This window comes from Eutrema salsugineum, unplaced genomic scaffold (assembly GCF_000478725.1).
Source record: "Eutrema salsugineum unplaced genomic scaffold, Eutsalg1_0 scaffold_17, whole genome shotgun sequence".
Lineage (NCBI taxonomy): Eukaryota > Viridiplantae > Streptophyta > Magnoliopsida > Brassicales > Brassicaceae > Eutrema > Eutrema salsugineum.
In genome coordinates this window covers 2,796,911-2,813,318 of record NW_006256852.1, presented here as the reverse complement: position 1 = coordinate 2,813,318, position 16,408 = coordinate 2,796,911, and the positions used below count along the sequence as shown (strand labels likewise).

The window sequence follows — 16,408 nt, the reverse complement described above, 5'->3', positions numbered from 1 at the left end:
TATTGTATATAGTGCATTTCACTATTAGAAAAATTAAATTAACTTTAACAGTGATGAAAAAAAAATTACGTATGAATAAGATTATATGGTTATTGGTTTATGGATTTTTACATTCTTAATAAATTTGACTATTATTCATAAACAGATTATAACATTCTTTAAAAATTCATTGTTATTGGTTTGATGATTTTTATAATCTAATAAAAATTATTGTTATTCAAAAAGTTTGTATTTTAATGATCCTATAATTTTATTAAAATCTAGTGTTACTGGAATAAAGATTCTTTATAGTTTAACTCATAAATCATGATTTTGAAATACTACATATATCTATTACATTCTCAAAATCTGTCATAGTTAAAATATTTAGTAATTTTTTTTAAATCCACAAAACTCTCTGAAAATCTTACAAATCCAACAAAACTCTTGAAGATTTGATTAATCTCATGACTTTCAAAATCAACCAAAATATTTATAACTCCAACTCCCAATAATCCCCCACCCCCTTAGCATAAATAATAGGAATGATAAAACTAAATGACAAATAACTAACTTTTGAGTCGATTACAACACTCTCGATTGTTAGACCAACAATAACTTGGTATTTTTTTTTTGCAAAGTCTTATGAGTGCTACTTTTTAAAACAATGATGAGTAAAATATTTTGGAAGATATTTCTTCTTATATAAAGGCTAATCGTAGGGATTCTAAATTATGTTATATAGATTTTCAAAATTTTGATTTTTTAAAAATAATCAATTATAAAAAGAAATAAATACAAAATATGTTTGGTAACTATATTAGGTAACAACCAAATTCCATCTGCATTATATTTGAAAAAGTTGTAACTGATATTTGGCAAAAAATAGAATTTTTGTTTTTGTCTTAAATGTTTTTTTAAATTGTTAAACTACAATAATATTTCCAAAAGTATAAAAATCAGAAAATAATTGATAAAAAATTTTACTAAATATGATTTATTTTATTTAAAATATAAATAATTTTTAATTGATTGTATATGAATGTTAATAGTATTATGATGAGTAATAATATTATTTTTTATTAGTATTGTAATTACAAATATATAATATGATTATAAAATTTTATTATTATTTTTATCTTTTTTTAATATAAATGTAATTGTATAGTTAATAGTTTAACTGAAAAATCGATATTTTTTATTAAATAAAAAATTTAGTGATTTACTTTGTTTTGTTTTTTTTTAAATTCAAATTATTGCATATGCATAAACATATAAATTTATTATATGTTTGATGTGATAGTTAATTAAGAAAAAAGTAAATAAGGAGAATAAAAGAAAATATAATGATTTAAAAATAATTCATATTATATAATTGAATAAGAATTGAATATAAGAAAATAATTCATATGATATAATTAAATCTCAAATTTTTTGATTGGTTAATAAATATGTTTTAAAACTATTTACTAAATTTTATGTGTCTAATTAAGGAAAAAAATATATTTTTTTGAACTATTAATATTAGTGGCATTGATTGTAATTCTTCTAGTAACATAAGTATTTTTTCAAAAAATACTTGAGACGCTTTATGAAGGTGATTCATCAGCATGACAAACTTGTTAATAACACATAAGATAAAGATTATTTTTAAAGTGTCCTTCTCAAATAATAATATAAGATATTTTATGATTCACAACTAAAAAAATAAAAATTGATTCATATATTAATCATAAATTTGATAAAAAATCTTTCTAAATAAATATTAAGATTCCAAAAATATAATTTATTAATTTTAAATTATATTCTCGCGTAAATAAGACGGTAATAATATACAGAATAGTTAAAATATTTAGATTTTAAAATTAATAACTTCATTATGATCTGTATAGTTATATTCTAAATTAAATCTTGTTAACTTATCTATAAATTATGTTTTAATTTCTTTTTTTTAATTTATCATTAGAAATTTCAAAATTGATTTATTCTTTCTACAAACCTGATAAACAATATTTCTAAATTAAAAATATATTATAAATTATAGATTTTATAGTTTATATTTTTATATTTCATAATTATATTTTTTTTATTTCAAAATTTTCATTTAAAAAAATTAGAAATCTACTATATAATTAAAGTCTTTTCTCTCTGTATAGATTGTTCACATCAACAAACCCATACATTTTAATATTAAATCATATTTAAAATATTCATTTAAAATATGTATAGTTTTAAAAAAATTAAATAATATACAAAAAATCTTTAGTGTAAATGAAAAAGTAATAATTACATAATTAAAATTAAAACGATGAAAAATAAGAAAACTAAGAGAAATTAAAAAAAAATCAAATTATAAAGAAGAGGACGCAGATGAAGATGTAGTAAAAAAAAACAAAATACATACAGCAGATAAGTAAAATAAGAGATGGAATAAAATCAGAAAAAAAGAAGTAGAAGATGAAGACGATGCATAAGATGAAAACAAAAAAAATAAGAGGATGAAAAACACGAAACTGATAAAAATGAATTTTGAAAAATACAAATACAAAGATGTTAAAGATAAGAAAAGAGAACGGAAAATGATTATATATAGTAACAAACTATAACAAATTATAAAAATACGATGATGATGAAGAATGAGAAAAAAAAAGATAAATATGTTGAATTAGTGTTCAATTATTCGTAATAATTACTGTTTTTTTTCCCAATTACTGTTTAAAAATAAAATCTCACGCATGAATCTAGTTATATATAATTATTAACACGACCACGCTCACGTTTCTCCCATATAGTTAAGCTAACTACTGTGGGATCTCCGTTTTCTCTTCTCTTCTTCTTCCTGTTTTCTCTTCTCTTCTTCTTCCTCGAGCGAAAATGTGGAAACTGAAGATCGCCGAAGGAGGTAGCCCATGGCTGAGAACCACCAATAATCACATTGGAAGGCAGTTTTGGGAGTTCGATCCAAAGCTCGGAACACCTGAGGAACTTGCCGACATCGAGGAAGCGAGGAAGTCTTTTACAGAGAACCGATTAGTGAAGAAACATAGCTCTGATCTGCTTATGCGCCTTCAGGTATTCTATACTCACTTCCCTTTTTTTTTATCCTTTGACTTTCCTTGGTCATGAATTATGAGGAACCTCGCTGAGTTGTGTAGACAACCGTTTTGGTCAGTGATACTTAGGAATGTGTTGTTTCATAAAATCTGTAAGTAAAATGAAGAGAGAGAGAGAGAAAGAGAGAGTGAGCGCGGTCATGCTTTTCTCAAGTTTTGAAGAACAAAGCTTTATCACTGACTATTTTATTCATCCACCAATCTCAAAAAGCAGAACGAGCATAAACATTTGATCAACAGTATTATTTGCCCTGAAATCGACTCAAGTTGTCAGGTGCATGTGAACTTAGGGCAACCAAATCGATTGTATCTTACTGTTTTTCACTGAGTGCATTGTAGTAGCCACTTTACAGAACTATAGCTTCTCTCATTACAATATCGATTGTATCTAACTGCTCCATTGATCTGTAGGAAAATCTAGTGTCCAATAGATGGTTGGGTACAAATAGAGCACAGAAAGCTAGTTTCTAGCTTCTCTTGAAGATGTGAATCGCTTTTGTAATACACCCATCTCTATAGTTTAATTCATTTTTATCTACTTTCTGCACTTCGCCATGAAAGAACAAAAAAATTCAATCTAATGACCATGATCTTGAGAAACTAACAAGGCCAAATGATTCTTATACTCGTCTATTTATAGCTGAAGAGTTGTGAAACCAGTTGTGCATGTATTCTGTAGATGAAATCCGAACATCTGAGTTAACTTATTGCTACAATTCCTTGAAGGTACGGATTGGATACCGTCGGATCGGAAATAATATTATCCAGATTTGCCAATATTTAGGGTATCCAGATCTCGGACCCTGGAGATTTTGCCCATCCATACATGTTGTGTCTATGTGGTTTGTAATTTTTTGGCTTTCAACTATTGTTTTAGCCTTTGAGTACATGGCTTTCTCCTCAATTTTCTGATGTATGTCCTTTGATCTCCCATTAGAGCTCCTTTGGCTGGCTACAATTCTCTGATATACAAGCATTTAGTTGCTTTAAAAAAAAATTATTTTCTAATACGAAGATTATCTCTTCCCTCTCTCTCTTTCTGTAGTTTTCAAGAGTACACTTGGTCAGCCCAGCTTTACCTCAAGTCATTATCAAAGATAGTGATGATGTTACAGAAAAGATGGTGGAAAACACGTTAAAGAGGGGTGTAGATTTCTATTCAACAATACAGGCGGATGATGGGCACTGGCCAGGAGATTATGGGGGTCCTATGTTTCTTCTACCAGGACTGGTTAGTTCATAAACTTTGTTTCTCTGAGATTTCTTTTGCAAGTTTTGATGAAAACTCGACGTAAACTAATTCTGCTTACATGCCTCCAGATAATAACACTCTCCATAACTGGAGCCCTGAATACAGTATTGTCGGAACAACATAAACAAGAAATGCGCCGTTATATCTACAATCACCAGGCAATAAATCTTGTACTGTTCTATGTTCTTAGACACATAAATAATATTAATATCTCCATCCAAAAATAGATGGGCACACACATCTTTATGTTTCTAAGAGTTCCTTCTTCTACTTTCCGATTTTAAAATCCATTTTTACAATTTTGGTTTCAGAATGAGGACGGAGGTTGGGGTCTACATATTGAGGGGCACAGCACAATGTTTGGGTCTGTCTTAAACTATGTTACCCTGAGGTTGCTTGGAGAAGGACCTAACGATGGAGATGGAGCTATGGAGAAAGGGCGAGAATGGATACTAAATCATGGCGGCGCTACCAATATCACATCGTGGGGAAAAATGTGGCTATCTGTACTGAAATTTTGACCTCTATCTGTCCTTTAAAGTTAATCATATAATATTTCTGTTACTTGATTCATCTTTTGCTTGTATCTCTGAATAAAGGTACTTGGAGCTTTTGAATGGTCTGGAAATAACCCACTGCCACCTGAGATATGGCTTCTTCCGTATTTCCTGCCAATCCATCCAGGTGCTCATAAATATTTGTAGAATGAAAATTTCATGTGCTCTCGACTCTCAAAATTTGGATACTATTTAAATTCTTTCTTTTCCCAGTCTTCAAGCTATGATTTGTTGGTCCACTAACTACACATAGAAATGAAGTTCCTCACACACCTTTATCTGTTTTATGTCATCCATGGTTCCTAAGGTTCAACTATAATTATCTGGGTGTTATATAGTTACCAGATTAGAGCATCAACAATGCTAGCATCGATTTAAGAGTGCTTAACAATAGAATAATGTTAAATTTAAGTTAAGTATCTCTATTAAAAATAGTAGATTTTGTTGCCTCCAATGCAAAAATCTTTAATGGGGTGTTTAAAAAAAATGAGATAGAATTTTTATTAGGTTTTTCTTCTCTTTCTCTTTGTCCAATAAATAAGGGACACATACACACTAAACATTGATTCTTCTGGATCTTAAATAAGCATTGATACTTGACTTTTAATTTCATTTCGAATTATTTTTGGGTATAAGCAACCCAATAAAACAGGCTAAGCATCAGCTTTACAAATGCTCTTAGAATCCGTATCTCATTTAATATAATTTAATATAACCCATGAAAAAAAAACTATAAACTAAAAAATGGAAAACAAAACTAATTCTCTTGTAAAAATAAATAATATAAAATGGTGACGGTAAACACTAAACCAGAGAAACCTAACAATTAGTTCTCATTTTGACTCTCTTTTTTGTTCTATTATTTGGTTTTTAATTAGATTTTGTCATACATTTCCAAATATTTAATTTCATAGTTTTATTCAAATGATATTTATTTTGTATCATTTAAACACTCATATATTTAATTTCCCATAAAGAATCAGAGGGAAGTTTTTTATTATGATTTTTTATTAACTTAATTTTTAAGATAATTATTATTTCTTCTATTTTTATTTAATTTTCCTTTTTAAATTATTTTGGTATCAATTATCTGTTCTGTATTTCTTTATTATTTAGTAACTTTACCTTTTAAGATTATGAATCAATTATAAATTTTTGTTTTATTTTAAATATTATGCTCAAAATTAATAATTTTTTTTGCATGTGTTAAAATATAATTGTTTAACTTGATACTTGTCATTATTAATTAATTTGGTAATTTCGAAATATTCAGATTTATATAAAATTTGATTAGGATCCCCATTAATATTTGATATTTGACAACTCATTAAAAAATTGTAAAAATGAAAAACAATATAAGATGCCTATAAAATTAAAAAAAACTAAGATCGAGAAGACAAATACGAAATCACTTACAATTAGAGAAATTTAACAGAATAACTGTTTTTTATTTATTTTAATTCTCACATTTTTAGTTATATATATACTCTTTATTTCTTCTCTCTATATAAGATCACCGTAAACTTAAACAAATTTATTTTGAGAAGAAAATTATGAAATTACACACCATTAGAGAAGTTTAACAGAATAACTGTTTTTATTTATTTTATTCTCATATTTTTTAATTATATATTTACTCTTTACGCATATATCTATTTGATTTGATTTTTTTTGGAACAGACATTAAAAATTAAAGATTTTAATTATTTTATCAAATTGAAAAGAATTAAATTTATAACTGTCAAAATCTAATCGACTAGTAGTAACATATACCCTGCTTGAAAGTGAGCTCCACTAGCAGTGCATCATCCCAAACTTTATGATATGGAATACCATCAACCATAGACAACTCAAGTGAAGTAAAGAATTTTCTCATTTGATCATATAGACTGCAATCTCTTCTGCTTTGCAAGCTTGTTTAAATCACACTTATCGACTGGTGTGTGCATATAAAAAGATGGATATTGTTTTCTTTTGTAAAAGCTTATTTCTTATGTATATAGATATAGTGTCTAGTAGAGCATCAGCATAAGAATATTTTCATGCTGCAGGAAGGATGTGGTGTCATTGTCGGATGGTCTACTTGCCGATGTCATATTTGTATGGAAAAAGGTTTGTGGGTCCCATAACGTCCACTGTTTTATCACTGAGAAAGGAGCTATTCACTGTACCATATCATGAAATCAACTGGGATGAAGCACGTAACCTTTGTGCAAAGGTTTGGTTGTGATTTTCGTAACTATTCTACCACATAAGCTAATTTCTTAAAACAACTTATGTGCTTTCTGTAAAGACGAGCATCTATCGTTTATAATGAGAACCTTGTTTAATTAGGCTGAGTAACATAATAAGATTAAATGATTCTTGAGAATATACAGTACTCACAATTAATATTTGTCCTTACACATATCGGTGTGTACTCAGATGCTCAGTGCTGACAGTTGCATGCTTTTTTTTTTATTGAAGGAGGATTTATACTACCCACATCCACTTGTGCAAGATATTCTTTGGGGATCACTTCACAAGATTGTTGAGCCTGTTCTAATGCGATGGCCTGGTGCAAAATTGAGAGAAAAAGCTGTAAGAACCACATTAGAACATATTCATTACGAAGATGAGAATACAAGGTACATCTGCATAGGACCCTTGAATAAGGTATGAAAAATCAAACTTCCACGACATTTTCTGTACCATTTTTCCATGTCCACTGTTATTTTAGACCTCGTGTTTCTTTCTGTTTTTCAATCCTCTACTTTCATCTTCTTTAACAGGTACTAAATATGCTTTGTTGTTGGGTAGAGGACCCGAACTCAGAGGCTTATAAATTGCACCTACCACGAATCTATGACTATCTCTGGCTAGCAGAAGATGGAATGAAGATGCAGGTACCACATATATGTATATATAATTATGTCAGGTATATGGCCCAAGGTGACTACATGCCGAACCAGTAAAAATATTATGTCTTTAAATCATTAGCTCAAGGGTATACAAATTTTTCTTCAAAATTTTATACTACTCAGAATGATATCTCTGTTTTAACTTAGAAGAAATTGGGAGTTTTAATCTAGTATGAGTCTGATAGAATGTTTTTTCAAATCATAAGAAAGAAAGAAATGAACACCCTTGATTAAACTGATTTCATATTATTGACAGCATCTGCATTTCTATTTACCTGCTATGTTTCATGCTCTCCTGCCAACTAAAACCCTTACTTCACTCTTTATCCAATTACAATCGAACCTGTCATCCATAATTTAATGCAGCAGCTATTGACAGGGTTATAACGGAAGCCAGCTATGGGATACAAGTTATGCTGTTCAAGCTCTTCTGGCAACCAACCTTGTTGAAGAATATGTGCCCGTTTTGAAAAAAGCACATTCATATGTCAAGAATTCTCAGGTTTGCGATCGGCTGTTACTGAAGATCATCGTGTTGCTCTGGATGTTCTTTTCCCTTCCATGATTGTTTCTTCTCATGGAATAGGTTTTAGAGGATTTCCCTGGAGATCTGAGTTACTGGTATCACCACATTTCCAAAGGCGGTTGGCCTTTCTCAACTGCAGATCATGGTTGGCATGTCCCCGATTGCACCGCAGAAGGACTTAAAGTAATAATAATGTGACAGAGTTATCTTTTCACGATTTATTTTTGTGGTGCTAATGAGTTTGTTATTTCCTCTTCAGGTTGCTCTTTTGCTATCCAAATTTCCCAAGGAGATTGTTGGTGAACCATTAGATTCAAACCGATTGTATGATGCTGTCAATGTTCTTATTTCATTACAGGTTCAATATTGTAACCAATGTTTGTATCAATACACACTGGCGCAAGTTGTACTGTATTTGAGCAAACATTTTCCTTGTCTGATTATTACAGCTAATTTCTGATTTCAGAATGCTGATGGAGGCCTTGGAACATATGAACTCACAAGGTCATATCCTTGGTTGGAGGTAATGTCTATGTACCTTGATATAGATCAGTAATGTTCTTAAGCTTGGTAACATATAACTTTTGAATCTATCTGTCCAAGATTTCATAAATGGAAACACCTATGTACCTTATTACGCTTTGCTTGAGTTTTAAGTGAACTTTTTGTTATTTCTGTTGGCAGCTAATCAACCCAGCAGAAACCTTTGGCGATATTGTTATTGATTATCCGTAAGGCGCTATTATCTTCTATTTAGTTATATTTTATGTCTTGGAAATTTCCCTTGATGTGCTAGAATTTTTCTGTATAGTTACATGGAATGTACGTCAGCTGCAGTCCAAGCTTTGGTAGCATTTCGAAAGCTTTATCCCGGTCATCGGAAAAAGGATATTGATGAGTTTATCGAGAAGGCAGTTAAGTTCATCGAATCTAATCAAGCAGCAGATGGCTCATGGTTTGATCCTAGTCATTATATAACTATTTGCAGAATTACATTTCTTTTCTTTCTATTTTATCAGTGTATATGAAACCTGTGATATTTTCCTAGGTATGGATCATGGGGTGTTTGCTTCACGTATGGTACCTGGTTCGGAGTGAAAGGGCTTGTAGCTGTTGGAAAAACATTGAAAAACTCTCCAAATGTTGCCAAAGCTTGTGAATTTCTACTGTCGAAACAACTTCTTTCAGGCGGATGGGGAGAAATCTATCTTTCATGTCAGGATAAGGTTAGTTATTACTTTGAAAGTTCATTAAACTCTACTTACTGATACTTGATAAATTGTTTTGTTTTTTGTTTTTAAACAATGAATAGGTATATTCAAACCTTGAAGGCAATAAGTCTCATATCGTGAATACAGCATGGGCTTTACTCGCACTCATTGGTGCTGGGCAAGTGAGTGAAAATTCCTTAAGAAACTTTAAACTTCAGTTTATCGTGCTGCAAGGTGCAGGGATTCCTCATTCTTTCTCTCCATTTTACATCTATATACTTATATCTCTTCATGTGTATGTCCTTAGGCTGAGGTAAATCAAAAACCACTACACGAGGCTGCAAGATACTTGATTAATGCTCAAATGGAGAATGGTGATTTCCCACAACAGGTAACAAGTTGCATTAAACACATTTGCGTTTAAATCAGTTTCTCTTCGTGAATGGATAAATTAATCTCTTGGCCTTCTCTCAGGAAATAATGGGAGTGTTTAATAGGAACTGCATGATAACTTACGCTGCATATCGAAACATTTTCCCGATATGGGCATTGGGGAAGTACCGTAGTAAGGTATTATTGCAACAAGGAGAATGAGTAGTTAGAGTTAGATATCCATGTGTTGGGAAGCTCTAAGTTAATTAAAAATGTGTTTAATAAGTTGTTGTAATATTTGTATTATAAATAAGAGGTTTGGATGATGCGAAAACCAGACAAAATCCTGTAAGCAAGTCTGAGAGAGTTCGAGAGTCTTTGTAACTTTGTGTCTTCAATATAAATAAAACATCTCCTCTTGTATAATCATCGCTTCCACTCAACTAGCCTTCTAATATATATCTGATCCTAATAACCCCCTCCTATGTGGTTGTATCCACTATGTGTATACATTTGGTATCACAGCAATATTAGTCTAAGCCTTAAATCATATCTTCCCAATGGATATTATGCCTACAAATTGTTTTTATCCATAAGATTGTATGAAAAGTATGCTCTGTGGTTGGTGGACCCTCCACATCGGAAATCCTACCAAACTAAGAAAAAAAATTTGAGGAAAAACTCATGAGGTTATAATGTTCAAAGTACTTTGAGACTTCAAAACAAAAAAGAAGTATTGCCTTGGTTATCAAGTTAAAACATCTCCTGTGGGCTATCTCAAATATTTGTAGCGCCTAACGAAAAGAAAAAGAGAAAATTGCTGTATGGGTAGTTTTTAAGTTTTAAATTAGAGGAATAGGATGTTTTCAAAACCAAGGAAGGATAGGGCTGTTTTTACTGTTTGTCTTCCCGCTAGAGTCCTAAGGCAATTTTTTATTTTCAAAATTGCCATTATCGAAGTAAAATAATTAAAAATTTCTGGTAAATCCGATTTGGTAAACCGATTACACAGAATTATAAACCGAAGTCCAATATCATAAACCAAAGTCCAATATCATAAACCGAAGTAAAACCAAATGTATAATTTATCGACACCCCAACATTTAAATTAAAAATAAAATTTGGGATCCACATCTGGACGTAGTCCATCTAGCATCTCCGACAATCTATCTCCGATTAGCCTCCGAGTGACCGTTGTAATGGCGCGGAGAGTAAAAAAATCGTTTAGGCGCAACACCATGCCTCCGGTGTCCAGGCGAGTGCTCCGGAGTAACTCGAAGATAGCTCCGACGGAGCAGTCATCCATACCGCCCATGCCACCGTGACGGAGTGACCGGGTTGAACATCCCATTCACGCGAGTCATCTCAATCCACGCCGGCGGTGTAGCTCCAAAGTACAATTCACTCCTCTTCTTCTAGAATGGCCTGCTCAGAATTCTAAAAGTAAGTTACTTTTATGAACTTCGACCTTGTCTGAACTGTACTGGCGGTTTGTTAACTCAAATTAAGATTGAAACGGGGCACCTGATTGGCCTGATTTATGTATTAGCGTTTATGAACTCTAGTAGTTATGTCTATATATTGAATTCACATGGTTGGATTACTCTTATATCATCTAGAAACAGTTACAGAAGTTTATATATGAGAGCATACAAATAGGGTAGTTTTTCCAGATTTCTGTTCTCTCCTTCGAACTCCTTCGAACTCCTTTCCCTCAAAATTTTCTCCTGGTTTGCATTTAACTGTTTCTCCAGAATATTATATCTTTCCTGCATTTCGGATTTGTTGTTTTGGTTCAAATACAGGAATGGAAGACGGAGAAGCTTCAAATACAGGCATGGAAGATGGAGAAGAGTCAAATAACCTTTCGGAAAAACTACCAAAAAGGGTCCTCGGCGATGGTTGCTACCCCGTTGGTGCTCGGTTGAACATATATCAAAGGCCAATGTCATTGGCCTCCTTGTTGAGGCATTAAAGGGTACTGAAGATCTTGAGAAGATACTTCATTCCCAGTTTGGGAAGTTATTCCATCTACCTGTTGCAAGATGTTGCAATAGCGCAAAACTAGTCCATGCCCTTCTATCACGACAACTTGTGACCACGAAGAAACACGAGATTTGGTTCCTCTTTGGTGGACAGCCTCTCAGATATTCGATACGGGAGTTTAAGGAAATCACTGGATTGAATTGCAATCCCGAACCTGATAGCACATAAGAAGAAGAAGATGTCAGAAAGACAGGAATCTGGAAAGACCTGTTTGGAAGAGCGACCGCTATGAACGTGTTTGATGTGCTTGAAATGCTAAAGGACCCGGATCTACCCCGATGGAAACGGCTACCATTGGCCCTAATCGTTCTTGTCGACGGTGTTCTCTTTTGCAATAGCAAAAATCTGGCCCTCACCGAGAAATACGTTGAGATGTTGACTGACTTGGATAGTTTCATGCTGTATCCATGGGGGATGGTATCCTTTAACAAAACAGTATCTCGTTTTCAAGCTCCGAAGGCAATCACGGATGCCGAGAAAAGGGAGAATCCTTTAACACGCAGAAAACCAGTGCATGCTACGGATTCCCTCTATCACTACAAGTCATGGCCCTCCAATCTATACCAATGTTGGTTTCCAAAATTCCTCAACCTGATAACTTGAATACTTTCATTGAAGATCCCGAAGGTTGTCAAAATGTTATCACATTATTGCATCTTGGGGACATACTTGCCGTAGAATCCGACCCTCTGGTAAATTATTTGTAGTATTATATTTAGTACTATTTGTAGTCTTATTTTGTAGTACTTGTCTTATAAGAAAAGTACTCTGTGATTGTGTTGGTAATTTTGCAATTGTTTTTTTTGTCTTAGTTGTCTGTGAAACAGATGGTAGTGGATGATGGTGACAATGACCAACAGAATGATTTGCGGTGGGGAGATGAGGTAGAGGATGCCGAAAGTTACATTCATGCAGGAACTCATGGCCGAGGGATACAAGTTCACACCTTCGGATTTTGCTGTGGCACCGACACCTATCGTGAATCTTAGTGATGCAGAGGACGAGGTTACCAATGACCAGGAACCGGAGCCATCCACCCGACCGAAGAAGAAAATGAAAACTCATCAAACTGAAAAACGTAAGATGCAGAGAAAAAGAGGCAGGGGCAAGAACTCTTCTAATCTATCGGAAGATGAAACCCCTGAAAGTGGACAGATTGCAGATCTTAAAAGATGGATTGTAAGTCAAAATGAATTGCTCCTTCGTAAGATTAAGACAGAGTTGGACAAGAGATTGGGCGTATACCAACAGGACGAAGAAGATGACGATGTACACCAGTCAAAAGAAGATGGGGAACAGGATGACGAATGACAGAATCCAAAAAAAGGTGGTGAAAAACCGGTTGGAGATGAGGACAAAGACGAAGATGGAGGTGAAGAAGGAGGTGATGATGGTGCACAGTCTAGCGTACGCCATGATGATGGTGTACACCCCCAAGGTAGTGTACACCAGAAAGAAAGAGATGATGAAGAAGGGACCTCTACTTACTACGGCGGGGACCATTATTCTCTCAGGGACCATGCGTACTTGAAGACTCCAGAAGCTCCGACGAAGACCCTTGAACCTGAACAAGCCAATTCAGAAACAACTCGTCCACCTCCTTACTTCGTCAATCCGGATGAAGATCCACCTTCTGGCCCCAACGAGGTGAGCTAATTGTTTAGTCAGCAGCTGACTCTATTAAGTTTCATAACGGGTGTGTACTATGCAAATTTTTTATGACTTATTCAGGTGGATGGTGGTCGAACAAATTTGGGGTCAGGCACCTTAGTAGTCTACAAACGTCAGAGTGCTCACCTATTGAGCTACGCATATAAGAAAAATGAAGCGCAAACAGATGCACAGGATGCACAGGTATACGCTAGGTATACGATTGATATACAGTACTCTTTAGGTATACGCTAGGTATACGATTGATATGTTATACGATTTATTGTTACGGTGGTTTGTAGGCTGTGGCTAATGAGGAGGACTCAAATGCGGCGAAAGATTACCATACTGCGCCTGAGGATGCAAGTGATGCTTCGCAGAAGACCCCTTGTACTCCAAAACCCCCACAAAAAGTTGAAGGATCGTCTGGTGTAAAGAGAAAAAGTAGAGGAACAGGAAGAGGAGCAAGAGGTAGAGGAACAGGAAGAGGAGGAAGAGGTAGAGGAAAACGCGCACGCGTACGGTCGGACAAGATTCGAGATATTTACACCGCAGATTCAAAGGTGAAGCTCTATTTGTATCCAGATCGAAAGTTGCGTACAAACCACTCGAAACAGTGGAACAAGACCAGTTCAAGGCATTCCAGGAGTTATTATCGCGTGAAAGAAACATGTAAGTTATATCGTATGCAAAGCAATTTATCTTTAAACTTTCAATGTTATCAATTACCAATTGCTCTCATTACAGCGACTTTTGCATTGTCACTGGTCATACTGTGAACAATCAATTCTTCCTACAAATTGCGAAGCCTACTGAGTGGGTTAACACGATGGTAAGTATATAGTTAGTACCTACTGAATCTTTAATTATCTGTGTTATCTGTTATTTATTTTTTGTTATTCGTCAGCACATGCAAGTCATAATGGCCATGCTTTGGAGGCGTAGAGGTGAAATATACTTGATAGACAGGGTAGCATTTGTAGACACCTTGTTCATATCCATCATCGGCAACTACTTCAACGGTTTCATATCTGGAGACAAAAATCAGTATGACTGGGGAAAAACCATTGAGGGCATTGTATTGGGAAAACCTGCAAAGTGGGCTAATCATCATCAGAGACAAATGTTTCTACGGTTTGTGGACGTTGTCTACGTCCTGATGAACTGGGGGGTCTGAGCATTGGGTGAGCCTTGTAATTGACTTTAAAATGGGCAACATAAAGATTTTGGACTCATTCATCAGTCATAATGATGAAGCGGCTGTGGAGCAGTATATGGCGGTCGTGTGCCAAAGTATGCCATTTATATTGAAGCGTTATTTGGATAGCAAATTAACGGAAGGCCTACGCACCACCCCTTATACATGGAGTCATTCGGAGGGCATATATCAGAACGCGAGATCCGGTGACTGTGGTCCATGTGCGGCCAAATTCTTAGAGATGCATGCTGCAGGGCTTGGAGTGGAGGAGATGGGTTTGATAACGGACGATGACGTTGACAGGTTAAGAGAGAAATATGCCATGGACTCATACGAAGAGTTTGTTGGGAATCCGGCTGTTAACTACGCTTAGGACGAATGGTGAACTTTAATGTTGAACTTGACAGTTTATGAAAGGTGTATTTGTTGGATTATGTGTTTGATGTTTAGGATGTGGGTACATTTGATAATTTATATGCTTATACTTTAGTTTACTTTAGTATTTATTAATTGGTGTGTCAATACTTTATTCCCGGAATAATTTGGTATCCGTACACCAATATGCATTTAGGTGTACATCAAATGGGTGTACAACAAGAAAATTTTGGTTTAGCCACCAAATTTACAAACTCATTTACAATCTTAACGGTAACCGCATTTAATGTATACGCTCAGTTAGTGTAAATTATTAATAATTATATATATGCAACATAAACAACCGTTATCCTCACAAATCCTAAACCGCACTTATTCCATCTCCATAAACAACCGTTTTCTTCACAAATCAACCTCACAAATTAACAATGGCACCAAAGAGAGGGCAATGTGATGCAGATATCCGTGATTGTCGATCCCTTCTGATGGCGCTACCCGACAAACTATTGGAGAAGGTTCTCGCATACAGTTGCAACTCCATCCGACAAGTTTTCACACTAAAGCAAGTTTGCAACGGTTCCAGGACTGCACTTTAATCAATAATTTTCTAGCATCCGTTGATCCCGTGGAATTGGAGATGCCTATTCCCGAAGACTTCGACCTGCCTTTTATCGCAAGTTGGGAATTTCCCAACTTATTGAGGAGGATGTATGACGCACGCAACCCGGGTTTGCTGTTCATGAAGGGGATGCAAGACTACTTCTGCCGTGGAGACAATTGTGGCATAAAACTCATCAAGGAATCTGCAGATATGGGGTACGAAACAGGTGTTTACATGTATGGGATGTACATGAAAGCAGTGGTCGAAGACCCCGTGGGTTTAGAGTATCTTTCAAAACTAGGCAGAGGGGCAATGAGGAGAATAATTCGGAATATTATTGATGGAGGTGAGTGTGGTTATGTCAATAATTTGCCTGAAGAATTCTCGAGGAGGAGATTTGAAACAAATGCTCAGTTTGGGAAATTTTGGTCTTGTCGCTGTGGTGTTGCCAATGCTCAACTTGATTGGCATGACGAATTTTTAAAGGGGCCAAGCATGTGCACATCGTGTTTCTGGGTACAGGAAACGCAAAAGTTCTTCGTATTTGTTTGGTATGCAGTGAGGTCAGGGCCGTCATTGAAAAAATAGTGACTAATTGGTGAAACTCAACCAGTTTCGGTGTTTACAC

General features: G+C 34.3%; 1 protein-coding gene across 1 annotated transcript; it reads left to right on the top strand.

Moving 5' to 3' along the window:
* Window positions 1–2,775: 2,775 nt before the first annotated feature.
* On the top strand, window positions 2,776–10,322 carry LOC18020551 (cycloartenol synthase). The gene is made up of 18 exons (XM_006403245.2): window positions 2,776–3,051; window positions 4,138–4,323; window positions 4,413–4,502; window positions 4,656–4,850; window positions 4,944–5,028; window positions 6,953–7,119; window positions 7,368–7,556; window positions 7,673–7,786; window positions 8,181–8,303; window positions 8,388–8,510; window positions 8,587–8,685; window positions 8,794–8,850; window positions 9,012–9,058; window positions 9,139–9,282; window positions 9,376–9,553; window positions 9,640–9,720; window positions 9,846–9,929; window positions 10,013–10,322. The coding sequence occupies exons 1-18, from the start codon at window positions 2,854–2,856 to the stop codon at window positions 10,130–10,132; spliced, it is 2,280 nt and encodes a 759-aa protein (XP_006403308.1). The 5' UTR covers window positions 2,776–2,853; the 3' UTR covers window positions 10,133–10,322.
* The last annotated feature ends 6,086 nt before the right edge of the window (window positions 10,323–16,408 follow it).

What these genes read in the sequence shown, in the direction of transcription:
- LOC18020551 (XM_006403245.2), top strand. Translation starts at nt 2,854, where the DNA reads ATGTGGAAACTGAAGATCGCCGAAGGAGGTAGCCCATGGCTGAGAACC. An exon ending in CATATGTCAAGAATTCTCAG is followed by an intron (nt 8,304 to 8,387) that starts GTTTGCGATCGG and finishes CTCATGGAATAG; the next exon opens with GTTTTAGAGGATTTCCCTGG. An exon ending in CACTCATTGGTGCTGGGCAA is followed by an intron (nt 9,721 to 9,845) that starts GTGAGTGAAAAT and finishes GTATGTCCTTAG; the next exon opens with GCTGAGGTAAATCAAAAACC.